Source organism: Trachemys scripta, chromosome 1, assembly GCF_013100865.1.
Source record: "Trachemys scripta elegans isolate TJP31775 chromosome 1, CAS_Tse_1.0, whole genome shotgun sequence".
Classification (NCBI taxonomy): Eukaryota; Metazoa; Chordata; order Testudines; family Emydidae; genus Trachemys; species Trachemys scripta.
Window position 1 is genome coordinate 318,591,542 of NC_048298.1, and position 14,436 is coordinate 318,605,977.

Consider the following 14,436-nt stretch of genomic DNA (forward strand, 5'->3'; position numbering starts at 1 on the left):
TGACAGGAAGTGGGCTGTCATTTTTCCCAGGAATTAAAAGACACACACACACACACACAAAGCCATTACAACTCACATCAAGTAAATGTATCTTACACCAGACCCTGGGGATCACTAGACTTCGGCGTGGGAAGAGCATCAAAAGAAGCAAATTCCACAGATGGAGTGCTCGGGTGACAATGCCCTGCCACTGCCCCTGAACAGTTCAGCCCTGAGCGATGACAACGAGAATCTCCCAGGCATTAAGCACCAGGGCAGGGTGCTCAGAAATACTTCAGATGGACCCGGCCAGAGGCATTAATCTTGTCCAGCATTGGGCCTTAGATCATATAAACTTTGCTACCTGGCCACAATGATCTGGTTACTGTGGCTCAGTCTGGCACACTAGCTCTGGGGACCCCCTGGTGGATGATGCCATTAACAGCAGGCTGGTAGGAGCGGGGCCGTGGGAACGTTTCTGCCGCAGTAACTGTCGCAGGGCCAATGGGGGAGCAGGAGGGCCTGGGCCTCAAGTAGGGTGACCAGAAAGCTTATGCTCCCAGTACTTCTGTTAGTCTCAAAGGTCCCACAGGACCCTCTGTTGCTTTTTACAGATTCAGACTAACACAGCTACCCCTCTGATACTCGATTTTATAGGGACAGTCCCAATTTCTGGGACTTTTTCTTATATAGGCTCCTATTACCCCCCACCCTTGTCCCGATTTTTCACACTTGCTGTCTGGTCACCCTACCCTCAAGCTCAAAGTGGGCCTCAAATTTAGACACTTGTTAATTTTTTGGCATTTGATAATTTTCGCAACTTATTTGTATGCGCCTCCCTATCGGACCGAACCGTGACACTCTCTCAGCTGAGCGCTGCAAAGATTAGCAAATAAGAGATGTGAAAAACATTTGTTAAATTAAAAAATATTCAAATTATGTCTCCCCCTTTTTTTTTGGTGCCTTATTTTGGTTTCACGTGTGGTCATTTTCTAGCTGTATTATGACTGGGGGGGGGGGGGCTCTGAGGGGCTGAGCGTCAGGGCACGAAGTTACCGGCGCCGCCCCAAGCTAAGCCGGACAAGCCCCCGGGAAAAGCACCGGCCGCAGGGGAGACAGGGCGAGGCGGGGCTCGATCTCCCGCTTCTTCAGCGGTGGGGCCACATTTTACCCGCGACGGGCTGGGCGCCCGGCTCCCCGCTCCCTGGGCCCATTCACGGACCCTGCCCCTCTTGGGCTGGGGCCTCAGACTCTCTGCGGCCCGGAGGGAGAAGCCGCCGCCGCCATCGTTAGCTAGGTACAGGGCTGCGGGCGTCAATGGAACCCCAGCACCTACTCCCGGCGCACAGTGAGGGAACTTCCGCCTCGGTAACCATCATGGCGGAGCAGCGCTCGCGCAGTCACGTAACGTGACTCCCGCACAGAGACGGAGTAAGCCCCGCCTCTTCTGCCCTCTCTATGGTGCTTCCCCGAGCCGGTCCGTGCGTTGCGGCGTGTCTATGGTTTGCGCGCGGTGGCCTGTGGGAAGGCGGAGGAGTTATGGCCTAGGGGCTGGCCGCGCGCGCGTAGCTGGCCTGGGAGCGGAGCGGAGTGTGGCGGCGGCGCGGGGGGACCCGCTGTGTCTAAGGTAAGTCCTGGCGTCTGGGTGCTCCTGAGGGCGAGGGGGCGGGGGGGCCGGGAGAGGAGGCATGTCACAGATGGGGGGAGCCATGTTGGGGGCGGCTCTGAGGGAGGGGAGCCGTGTAGGGGCTCTGCTGACGGGGGCTGTGTGGCGGAGTGGGGGGTGTCATTAACGGAAGAGGGCGAGGGGTGCTGGAGAGGAAGGGGCGGGGGTTGATTTGGGGGAGCGGTGGGGGAGGGGGAGGAGGGGGGGCAGGGAAGGGTTATGCCGCTAGTGGAGACTTTAGCTTCAATGATGACATTTTACACAGTTCTTTTCATGCGGACTGTGTCATAAGTGGAGGTTAAACACCATTCCACAGTTACAATAAAGTGCAATAGAAGGGTGTGGGGTTACTGCTGAAATCTAGCTCTGATATAACATTTTCTATCTAAGCTCTTTACCAAGGAGGTCAGTATCATTATCCACATATTAGTGATGGGGAAGGTGAGACACAGAAAAAGGCAGTGGCTTGCTTCAGGTGACCCAATAGGCCGGCTGGACCTCCTTAGTCCACTGCTCTAGCCACTGGGCTGTACTGCCTTCCAGGGAGAAAGAAGATACAGCGCTCAAAAACTAATATTTACATGTACCAGGGCATGTTGGACAAATCAAGATAGGACTGTGATGCATACAAAGTTTTAGACACTTTTTATGAAAACACTTAAGCGTAATGTTCCTGCTTGTACAAATGTATATAGAGAGATTATGAATTGTCTCTCTTTGATCACTTGATCATTGCCTGTTAGGTTCACTCCCTCTGGGGCACCTGGCATTGGCCACTGTCGGTAGACAGGATACTGGGCTAGATGGACTTTTGGTCTGACCCTGTACGGCCTTTCTTATGTTCTTACGAATGTTTGGATAAGAGTTGAAATGAGATGGGAAGGTCTAGAAAGGCAGATCTATAAAATAGGAAATGTAGAATAGAGAGCTTGCTCATGCCATTGATGATAGCCTTGTGTTGAGAGAAATGAAAGAAAGCTAGTAACAAAGATTTTCATATGTTATCAGTGTGTCTCATTTGAGATAAACAGTAACTTTTGACTAATTCCATTTATAGACATTAATTATAGATTAATTTGCATGTGTGATTTGACTTGTGATATTGACTCATTTTTGAAAAGGAAAAAATGGAAATGTATTGACTTTTTATAATACTTTGTCCTTCTTGAAAGGAGCTTCCTATGTATGTAATAATCTCATGTCCTGTGTTTCTTTTCCCCCTCCCCTTCCTGACAGATTAATGAAAATCTGAATAGGTTATTCAGTTAAATAAAATGCGTCTTGGATGCAGCACTGTTTGCCAAATTGTAGTTTACACTCTTTAACTGTAGCAAGAGCTGTGGTTGCTGCTATAATTCCATGAGTAATGTACTTCTTCAGTTAATGTCTTTCACTATGACTAGTGGTAATTACCATATTTTGCATTTGATCTTGAAGTAATTAAGATGACAACAGCGGCTAGGCCAACATTTGAACCTGCAAGAGGAGGAAGAGGAAAAGGAGAAGGAGATTTAAGTCAGCTCTCCAAACAATATTCCAGCAGAGATCTTCCTTCTCATACTAAAATTAAATACAGGTAAAGGCCAGTTTCTTTTCTTGCACAACATGGTGTACAGTGAATTATTCTCAGACTTGCACTGCTACTGAAAGAGAAATATTTACATGTTAAACACTGATAATGTACTTAGCACCATACAGGCCCAAAATAAAGGCATTGCACCTGCCACAGTGGGGGTGCAGGGATGGAAGGATAGAAGAGTTTCCAGTCTGAAGAGCAGACACTGAAAATAGGATGTTTTTGAAGTAATTATAGTATTTTCATATTTATTGTATTTACTTGTTTCTTGTGGGCACCACAACATAAATTAGTCTTTAGAAGGAGCCTGAATAAGAAAAAGGGTGAACTGTATTGAGCAGAGCATTCTGTGCATAAGGGAAAAGATACAGGGTCATGTGAAGGAGGGAGGAGGAGGAGATGATGTCTCATTCATCATTATCCTAATCATCACCAAGGCTGGTATTTGCAGAGCAAAGAAGCTGATGGGAGGCATGCTAAAAGATGGAATAAGAGATGTATGTAGGGGTGGGATTCTATAGGGCCTTACAAGCCAGGACAGAGGTTTGAAGTTGACACAGTGGGCAAAAAGGAGCCTGTGGAGAAAGTCAAAGGTGGGGAATAATTAAGTCACATTGGGCAAGAAAGATCCTTATTATAATTGTGCTTTGGAAGAGTTGGGGGTGAGCAACATGGATGTCACATAGGCTACAGAAGAGGACGTTTTAGTAATCCGTGTGGGAAATAATTCATTCATGACATGATCTGTTTACAGTTAGGACAGAGGAGTGTTTGGATCTTCAATATGTTGTGGAGGAAGAAATGGCAAGTTTTGGATACTGTTTGAGATAGAAACTCAAAATTTAAAGAGTGTCAATTTGTAAAATAACAAAAATGCGCAGTGATGGGTCAGGGGATCTTAGACAAGTGTAATAGCAACTACCTTTAACTGTTTTTTTTTTTTTTAAGAGATTAAATTTCAATCTCACTTCATTACATTTTGAAATGCTTTGTCCATCTCTCTTGCTGTGTGCAAGACTCATATAGGTGGGAAATGAAGCATGCTGGAAATATAACAAAACTGTACGCAAAATGCTGTCTAAAGCACAGTATAAAAATGGAGGTGTTTCTCTACTTTTTAGTTAAAATGTTAGGTGTTTGTAAGAATATTATAGAAGACATTTTCAGACAAATGTTTTTTTAAAGTTAATATTGTCCCTTGAAATAGAAGACAAGTAGGATGTGTCATACTGGTTTTCCACTTTCTCAGAGAAGTAGCAGTGGGGAAAATACATGCATAAGCACATACGCTGAATATTTTAACAAATCTTCTGGGTGCTTTTTAATAGTGTCTTCATTATGTCCCTGTTCTTTTACAGCTGATCTGAAGGATGGCTTTGTTAAATAGTACTGCATCCTTGAACCTTGTTGCAATGTTTTAGTCTCCCTTGTTCTGTTTTGAATTATATGTTGTATTTGGGGTTCTTGTGGTTGTATCAGCCACAAGCCACTCAGTTATGGGATCTGCAATTCCTGATTGTTATTTATACAGTAAGAAAATGAGCAAATTACTACACCATAAAAACAGACTTGTGCACACAGTATATTAATAGCTGCTTGAATCTGGGTTTCGTCCAGGCACTGTGTACACTTATTTCCAGAACAGAGGAGTGAAATGAATTATTGCTCACTTCATTCATTTTAGTTCTTTTAAAGTTTTCCACAGCAAATTCAACACTGCCTGGAAAAGGCTTGCGTTAATGTGTGTCAAATATGAATGAGTTGTTGCTCTTGGCTGAGACCTCTTAAATATGCATAGTGTGTCTGTAATATTTTATTGAAGCTATTAATTCCATTTGCCCCCTCTTCCCACTTGCTTGTTCTTCTAGAACACAAGTTAGTGAATCATCTAATTTGCAGGTGGATAAACCATCTCTCTGCAAGGATAAACTATAGTCATCTGATACATCTATCTGGGATTAACTGAAAACACATTTTAGTCTTGATCTTGGGATGTTATAACTGTCAGAGAATGTCGGCCAGAATGTCAGGTCCTGGTGAATGTTGGCTAGGACGTGATGCTTGTATAATACATTACTAGGTGTCTTAGAAGTACCTAAGAGAAATGGATAGGGTCAGTCCCTATTTTTATAGAAATTCTGTGATGTCTTTAAAATCCATTTGGAAGCCACTGGAAACTGGATGAAGTTTTAATGTTACTGAAGGATGAGGGGAATGCACCTAGAGTGGTATTTCATCCTCCTTGTATAGCTCTGCAGAATCATTCTGACTTCTGGTAACTAGTTTGTCATTCCAGAACTTTCAGGCCCACGGGGGCAAATGCTACAAACTGGGAATTGTCTACTTCACCTTCCCTTTCTTACTTTTTTTTCTCATTGCCTATTCTAGACAGACCACTCAGGATGCCCCCGAGGAGGTGCGTAATCGTGACTTCAGAAGAGAACTGGAGGAGAGAGAACGAGTTGCTGTAAGAGAAAAGAACAGAGACAGACCAGCAAGAGGTGAAATGAAACTTCTACTAAACAGAAAATTACATCCTGTAATGAATCCATGCACTTCTGTCAGGATATCATGGGAATAGAATCCACAACCTACTTGAGCTAAAGGAGAACCTTTGTCACTAATAGTAAAACACGTATCATTTATGGGCCAGCCACTAAAGCATGACTGTTACAAATACGTTGTCAGTTCATGACAGTACTGAAGGAGCTTTTATTCTTGTACTGCTTGGAGGAAACACATTATGTGGATTTTTTTAGCCTTGGCAAGACAAATAATGCATTACAAAATATGTGAGATTGTTAGTGGATAATGGAGAATTCCTCTGAAATTAATATTTCAAATAACTCTTTGTGTTCTGTAGTGCTGATGTATGTGAAAATGTAGGCACTACTGATTGTGTGGATCATCTAAAATGTATCTAGATACTTAAACAACATTTGTGGTAAGAAAATGGGGACATTCAAACTCTATGGGCTGCAAAAGCTGTCCTGATAAGGTCCAGACTGCCAATGTTTAGAAGCAGCCCATATGCAAGACTCAGGATTCCTGTCTCCTTGGGATCTGTGGAGTTGGCTCCCTTTCCTCTTCAAATAATGACATGAAGAAACTCTACAAAATGAACTTCTTGAGTTTTTGGGGTGCCAGTTCCACTGCCATGGGATGTTTCTGCAGGGGAGGTCAGTTCAGACATCAAGTCATTTGATTCCAGAAGTTAGATGTTGCAGGATGAAGTTTGGTGATTCTGCTTTACTGTCGATCTTATTAACTTGTACAAATGTTCATACATTTTTTCCTTTTTTAACTTCTCAGAGCACACCACGTCCTCTTCGGTGTCTAAGAAACCTCGATTAGATCAGATTCCTGCAGCAAACCTTGATGCAGATGATCCACTCACAGATGTATGTATTTTCAGTTCTCCTCCTCAGATCTCTTGCTTTTCCTTAGGGTACTCAATAGTGGTACATACTGCATTCACAGATCTGTTAAGGACCAGACCTCCAGATAATCGTTCCAGCACATCTGGTCTCTTTCTTTAACAAGTTACTGTATCTGGAGTTTGGTGGAATGTAGAATTGTTCAGAGGACCCTGCTTTCACACCCTAACAGCAGTTTGAAGAAATCACTTTTCACACATCCCTGGCAGTAGTTAGGAAGCTAATGGAGAGGGGTAAAATAGAAGGCTCTGGGTGGTAGATAATGAGGATCTTCCTTCCAAAAGTTATTGGGAATGAAGTGGATTTAAATTTAATCAAAACCTAGGTAGCTAGAGTTTCTGATGCTGATGTTCCACACTCTTACTCTCATTATTTTGTAACAGTATTAAAATTTTGTGCTGTTCTGGGTGCATGTGGCACATTCAATAGCACAATATTAATTTTGCTTCTAAGTAGTATTTGGAAGTTCCATTCAAGGCCATCTTGTGCTAGTCACTATACACTCCTTTAGCAAAGAGACAGTTCCTGCTCCAAACAGTTTACAATTTTAGCATACAACTAGAGACAACTAATGAATTAAAATCAAACAAGGAGTGAGGGAGGTTGAGGTACAAGTGAAATGATTGTTTGGAGTCAATAATTGTATCAGCATGCCAACTGCCTAGCCATTGGATGCAAGTAATGAATTACATAATCTGGATAAGAACAAATGCATCCATTTGTGCCTTGCTTTTAATGTTCGAGGACAAAAGAATAATTTGTATTACTTGCTGTCATTGCAACCTCCAAAACACTTCAGGAATCCACTTCTTGCAAATTCTAGTCTGTCTTAGGCAGTCCTGGTTTTACAACGTTTGGGCAAAATATTTGGTTCTGTGTAATTTCTTTTTCCAGAGTAAATGTATACTTTTCACAATAGACAGCTGGTTTTATGAAATGGAATGAAGTAACCAACTCACCATTTCCTCCTGTTAGGAAGATGATGAAGACGAGGATTTTGATGAAGAGAGTGATGACGATACTGCAGCTCTTCTGGCTGAACTAGAAAAAATCAAAAAAGAGAGAGCTGAAGAACAGGCCCGAAAGGTAAAATCTCACCAGTTAAATGGGCTCTTTGCTTGAAAATTAATTTAAAAAAAATGCAGTTCACAATATACTAGAAACCACACTGAAAGTGATAGAGTGTAGAACTATTAAAAACAAGTAAGAAGCACATTTTAATACTGCAGTAGCCCTTTAAAAGGACATTTACCAGGAATAAATTTCTTATTTAAAATTTTTTATGGGGGGAACTTAGTACTCCATTAAAGGGAAGTGCCAATGGCGGCAGTTAGAGCCAGGCATGGCATGGGGTACTGTGCAAACCAATATACTTAATCCCTTAACAACCTTTCAGTTCCTATGCCAAGTGGTTCTTGGCTAAAGACTGCCAGTTTGCCAAACTATATTATGGGTTTGATAAGTACTTCTGGAGATTTGACTAAGGCCACTCAAGGTGAGTGAGGTAATATCTTTTCCTGGACCAATAAATAGGTCAGATATAGAGTGATCGCTTTGTGAACAGTGTTCACCCACAGGCAATGTGGTGTTTTTGTCTTATTTTCCTGGGTGAGTTCATTTGATAGCATAGTGATTGTCTGGTTTCACCCACATAGTTGCTATTGGGGCATTTAGTGCACTGGATGAGGTATATCACGTTGTGATAGGCATGTGTAGGACCCATGGATCTTGAAAGGTGTGTTGCTGGGGATGTTGATCATTGTAGTAGTGGAGAGATGTCTGCAGGTTTTGTATCTGTTGTTCCGGCAGGATCTGGTTCCACTTTGAGTTGTTGCAGGGGTGGACAACCTGAGCCTGAGAAGGATCCAAAATTTACCAATGTACATTGCCAAAGAGCCACAGTAATATGTCAGCAACCCCTCCATCAGCCCCTCCCCTCCCCCCCCCGCACCTCCCACCCACCGGCAGCCCTTCTGACCTCCCAATCAGTTGTTTCATGGCGTGCAGGAGGCTCTGGGGGGAGGGGGGATGGAGGGAGCAAGGGCAGGGCAGGCTTAGGGGAGGGGACGGGAAGGGGTGGAATGGGGGCAGGGCCTGTGGCAGAGTCAGGGGTTGAGCAGTGAGCACCCCCCGGCACATTGGAAAGTTGGCACCTGTAGCTCCAGCCCCGGAGTCGGTGCCTATACAAGGAGCCGTATATTAACTTCTGAAGAGCTGCACGTGGCTTCGGAGCCACAGGTTGGCCACCCCATGGTTGGTGTATTCTGGTCTGTGGGGAGTTGCTTCTGATGCTGAGCTTGGAGAGATTGGTCAATTGAAGGCCAAAGGAGGGGGTTCAGGAAAGATTTACTTCAGGAGAGAGTCCCCATCAAGTATGGAGGTGGTTGTTTGATGATACCCCAGTGTGGGGTGGTAGGTGACAAGGGATGTGTTTCTGTTTTGAAGCAGGTTCTCTCGAGGTGTTTGGGTGGCCCATTCCATTGTGTGATCTACTTCTCTGGTGAAGTGTCTTTGTTTAGTGAAGGCAGTTTTGAGTGTATTAAGGTCTAGATCCCGGACTTTCTCCTTAGAGCATATTCTATGGTATCTTAGCGCCTGGCTGTAAATAACAGATTTCAGGTAACAGAACTTGGTCCAATAAAAGATATTACTTCACCCACCTTCTCTCTCTAGTACCATGGGACCAACCTGGATACAATACAACTCTATAAGGCTACTCAGTGCAGTTTCATTTGAACTTAGAGTTGGCATAGCTGGCTTCTATGCCACCCTCATCATCAGCCCCTGGTGTAAGGGATGGGGAAGAGGTATGACTGGAATGCAATGTGTTCAGTAATCTCTGGCTGCCAAACATATCTCTGGGGGGATCATTGTCCACTGGGGTACTCTAGAACAGCCTATTATGCCACAGCCAATTTAGAATCAGCCAGAATTGGGGACCTGCCAGAAAGTCCTTTGTGGCCTTTCTTCTCACTGGATACAGCTGAGACTCTAGCCTCTAGTGTTGATAGCCCAGGAAACTATTTTCAAGCTTATGTAGGGTATTATAAACAGGGAAATAAGAAATGCAAATCTGTTAGTTTATGGTGCCTCTCATCTACTTTACCTATGCTCGTGCAATGCCACCTTTCAGTTGCGTACCATTGGTCATGATTGTCCAGAAGTTTGGAATGGTGTCCCAAATTCTGTGCTTAACAGAATTTAAAGATTCATAGATTCATAGATTATAGGACTAGAAGGGACCTCGAGAGGTCATCGAGTCCAGTCCCCTGCCCGCATGGCAGGACCAAATACTGTCTAGACCATCCCTGATAGACATTTATCTAACCTACTCTTAAATATCTCCAGAGACGGAGATTCCACAACCTCCCTAGGCAATTTGTTCCAGTGTTTAACCACCCTGACAGTTAGGAACTTTTTCCTAATGTCCAACCTAGACCTCCCTTGCTGCAGTTTAAACCCATTGTTCCTGGTTCTATCCTTAGAGGCTAAGGTGAACAAGTTCTCTCCCTCCTCCTCATGACACCCTTTTAGATACCTGAAAACTGCTATCATGTCCCCTCTCAGTCTTCTCTTTTCCAAACTAAACAAACCCAGTTCTTTCAGCCTTCCTTCATAGGTCATGTTCTCAAGACCTTTAATCATTCTTGTTGCTCTTCTTTGGACCCTTTCCAATTTCTCGACATCTTTTTTAAAATGCGGTGCCCAGAACTGGACACAATACTCCAGCTGAGTCCTAACCAGAGCAGAGTAGAGCGGAAGAATGACTTCTCGTGTCTTGCTCACAACACACCTGTTAATGCATCCCAGAATCATGTTTGCTTTTTTTGCAACAGCATCACACTGTTGACTCATATTTAGCTTGTGGTCCACTATAACCCCTAGATCCCTTTCTGCCGTACTCCTTCCTAGACAGTCTTTTCCCATTCTGTATGTGTGAAATTGATTTTTCCTTCCTAAGTGGAGCACTTTGCATTTGTCTTTATTAAACTTCATCCTGTTTAACACAGACCATTTCTCCAATTTGTCCAGATCATTTTGAATTATGACCCTGTCCTCCAAAGTAGTTGCAATCCCTCCCAGTTTGGTATCATCCGCAAACTTAATAAGCGTACTTTCTATGCCAATATCTAAGTCGTTGATGAAGATATTGAACAGAGCCGGTCCCAAAACAGACCCCTGCGGAACCCCACTCGTTACGCCTTTCCAGCAGGATTGGGAACCATTAATAACAACTCTCTGAGTACGGTTATCCAGCCAGTTATGCACCCACCTTATAGTAGCCCCATCTAATTTGTATTTGCCTAGTTTATCGATAAGAATATCATGCGAGACCGTATCAAATGCCTTACTAAAGTCTAGGTATACCACATCCACCGCTTCACCCTTATCCACAAGGCTCGTTATCCTATCAAAGAAAGCTATCAGATTAGTTTGACATGATTTGTTCTTCACAAATCCATGCTGGCTATCCGTTCTCAGATAACCACCTTCCAAGTGTTTGCAGATGATTTCCTTAATTACTTGCTCCATTATCTTCCCTGGCACAGAAGTTAAACTAACTGGTCTGTAGTTACCTGGGTTGTTTTTATTTCCCTTTTTATAGATGGGCACTATATTTGCCCTTTTCCAGTCTTCTGGAATCTCTCCCGTCTCCCATGACTTTCCAAAGATAATAGCTAGAGGCTCAGATACCTCCTCTATTAGCTCCTTGAGTATTCTAGGATGCATTTCATCAGGCCCGGGTGACTTGCAGGCATCTAACTTTTCTAAGTGATTTTTAACTTGTTCTTTTTTTATTTTATCCGCTAAACCTACCCCCTTCCCATTAGCATTCACTATGTTAGGCATTCCTTCAGACTTCTCGGTGAAGACCGAAACAAAGAAGTCATTAAGCATCTCTGCCATTTCCAAGTTTCCTGTTACTGTTTCTCCCTCTTCACTAAGCAGTGGACCTACCCTGTCTTTGGTCTTCCTCTTGCTTCTAATGTATTGATAAAAAGTCTTCTTGTTTCCTTTTATTCCCGTAGCTAGTTTGAGCTCATTTTGTGCCTTTGCCTTTCTAATCTTGCCCCTGCATTCCTGTGTTGTTTGCCTATATTCATCCTTTGTAATCTGTCCTAGTTTCCATTTTTTATATGACTCCTTTTTATTTTTTAGATCGTGCAAGATCTCGTGGTTAAGCCAAGGTGGTCTTTTGCCACATTTTCTATCTTTCCTAACCAGCGGAATAGCTTGCTTTTGGGCCCTTAATAGTGTCCCTTTGAAAAACTGCCAACTCTCCTCAGTTGTTTTTCCCCTCAGTCTTGATTCCCATGGGACTTTACCCATCAGCTCTCTGAGCTTCCCAAAATCTGCCTTCCTGAAATCCATTGTCTCTATTTTGCTGTTCTCCCTTCTACCCTTCCTTAGAATTGCAAACTCTATGATTTCATGATCACTTTCACCCAGGCTGCCTTCTACTTTCACATTCTCAACGAGTTCCTCCCTATTTGTTAAAATCAAGTCTAGAACAGCTTCCCCCCTAGTAGCTTTTTCAACCTTCTGAAATAAAAAGTTGTCCCCAATGCAGTCCAAGAATTTGTTGGATAGTCTGTGCCCCGCTGTGTTATTCTCCCAACATATATCCGGATAGTTGAAGTCCCCCATCACCACCAAATCTTGGGCTTTGGATGATTTTGTTAGTTGCTTGAAAAAAGCCTCATCCACTTCTTCCACCTGGTTAGGTGGCCTGTAGTAGACTCCTAGCAGGACATCTCCCTTGTTTTTTGCCCCTTTAAGCCTAACCCAGAGACTCTCAACACTTCCGTCTCCTATGTCCATCTCTACCTCAGTCCAAGTGTGTACATTTTTAATATATAAGGCAACACCTCCTCCCTTTTTCCCCTGTCTATCCTTCCTGAGCAAGCTGTACCCATCCACACCAACATTCCAATCATGTGTATTATCCCACCAAGTTTCAGTGATGCCAACAATGTCATAGTTGTATTTATTTATTAGCACTTCCAGTTCTTCCTGCTTATTCCCCATACTTCTCGCATTTGTATATACGCATCTAAGATACTGGTTTGATCTTTCCTCCCGGTTTTGTCCTGACTCTCCTTTCTCTCTGCCAATATAGCCCACACTCCCTCTCGTTTCCGACCCATCTCCCCGGTCTCCATGTTCCCCACTTACCTGTGGGCTTTGCTCACCTGTCCCCGTCGAACCTAGTTTAAAGCCCTCCTCACTAGGTTAGCCAGTCTGTGTCCGAATAGGGTCTTTCCTCTCCTCGAAAGGTGAACGCCATCTCTGCCTAGCAGTCCTTCCTCGAATTGCATCCCGTGGTCTAGGAAGCCAAAGCCCTCCTGGCGACACCATCTTCGCAGCCAGGCATTCACCTCCATGATGCATCTGTCTCTGCCCGGGCCCCTACCTTTGACAGGAAGAATTGAAGAGAATACCACCTGCGCTCCAAACTCCTTCACCCGTACTCCCAGAGCCCTGTAGTCACTCTTGATCTGCTCAGTGTCACACCGCGCAGTATCATTTGTGCCCACATGGATGAGTAGCATGGGGTAGTAGTCAGAGGGCTGGATAATCCTCGACAATGCCTCCGTAACGTCTCGGATACGGGCCCCCGGCAGGCAGCATACCTCCCGAGATGAGATGTCAGGGCGACAGATGGGCGCCTCCGTCCCCCTCAGCAGAGAGTCTCCGACCACCACTACCCTACGTTTCCTATTTGCAGTGGTGGCAGCAGACCCTCCAGCCTTAGGGGTACGAGGCTTCTCCTCCTTTACTGTAGGGAGGAGATGGGGTGTTAGAATGTTTTACGTTTTGAAGGTCTGGTATAAACAAGGCACTGTAATCTTCAATTTGATCAGTTTTGCACATGCTGAAGCCTAGGCTGCCCCCCAAGCTTTAACTCAACTAGCTTTGCATGTTACAGTAGGGGTGCTCAACCAATAGCCCACGGGCTGTACATGGCCCACCAGAGCATTTCATAAGGCCCGCGGCAATATAAACAATATACTAATGGCCGATTTCTTTTATCGTGAAAATTGAAGGGGTGAATCAGCCCTGGTTAGATTTGGAGCTGTGGTTCTACTACTGATATTCCAAATACCTGCTGCTGAGCCTACCAAACTAGTCCATTTTTAAAATTAAAAGTGTACTTGAAAGTGTCTTTCTCTTACCTCTGTGCCTAGGATTTGCAGCATGTACCATATGTAATGATAGCCCGTAATCTGAAACTATGCTCTGCAGTAGTAACTTGGCCTAGCAGGACTTATTTAACAGCCTGGCAGCCTTACCTCAGAATTGTCCTGCTTTAAAACTTATTTAAACACAGTGAGTTCAGTGTATCTGTTTTCGCAGTAGTATGAAGAGACTGCTGTTTCTGTGATCCTAGAAAAGGCTCTTCTTGCAAGGAAAACTTATAATTTCAATTGGACTGAAAGTTTGAATTATAATTCTGTCTATTAAATAGTTTAGTTTGTTCACACTGATCTACAGATGGCTTTGCATTGGGAATGTAATGGTTTGGAATTGCTGTGCATAGAAGTGTATTTCTAGATTTATATTAAATATACAAATATGGGCGTGTGGGAATTAAATTTCTGAAGGTACATTTAATGTTCCACTAGAGGGCACTTGAAGCTGTGAAGTATATAGCACAACATTCATCTGGCTTTTGCTGTCCTTTTTTTTTTTTAACTGTTAATATTCTTTATCCTCACTGTAATCCTCTTTTTGAGAATAAGTCAGTGTGTAACAATTCACGTATAGACAGTGAC

The 14,436-nt window shown here is 43.7% G+C and overlaps 1 protein-coding gene across 1 annotated transcript in view; it reads left to right on the forward strand.

Annotated features, from left to right (window-relative positions):
* Positions 1-1,464: 1,464 nt before the first annotated feature.
* CWC15 (CWC15 spliceosome associated protein homolog) overlaps positions 1,465-14,436 on the forward strand; it is a 33,585-nt gene continuing 20,613 nt past the window's right edge. Inside the window, exons 1-5 of the mRNA XM_034758922.1 lie at positions 1,465-1,606; positions 3,083-3,221; positions 5,610-5,722; positions 6,534-6,622; positions 7,634-7,744. Coding sequence (XP_034614813.1) covers positions 3,091-3,221; positions 5,610-5,722; positions 6,534-6,622; positions 7,634-7,744 — 444 coding nt within the window. The 5' untranslated portion in view covers positions 1,465-1,606; positions 3,083-3,090. The remainder of the gene's footprint in view (positions 1,607-3,082; positions 3,222-5,609; positions 5,723-6,533; positions 6,623-7,633; positions 7,745-14,436) is intronic.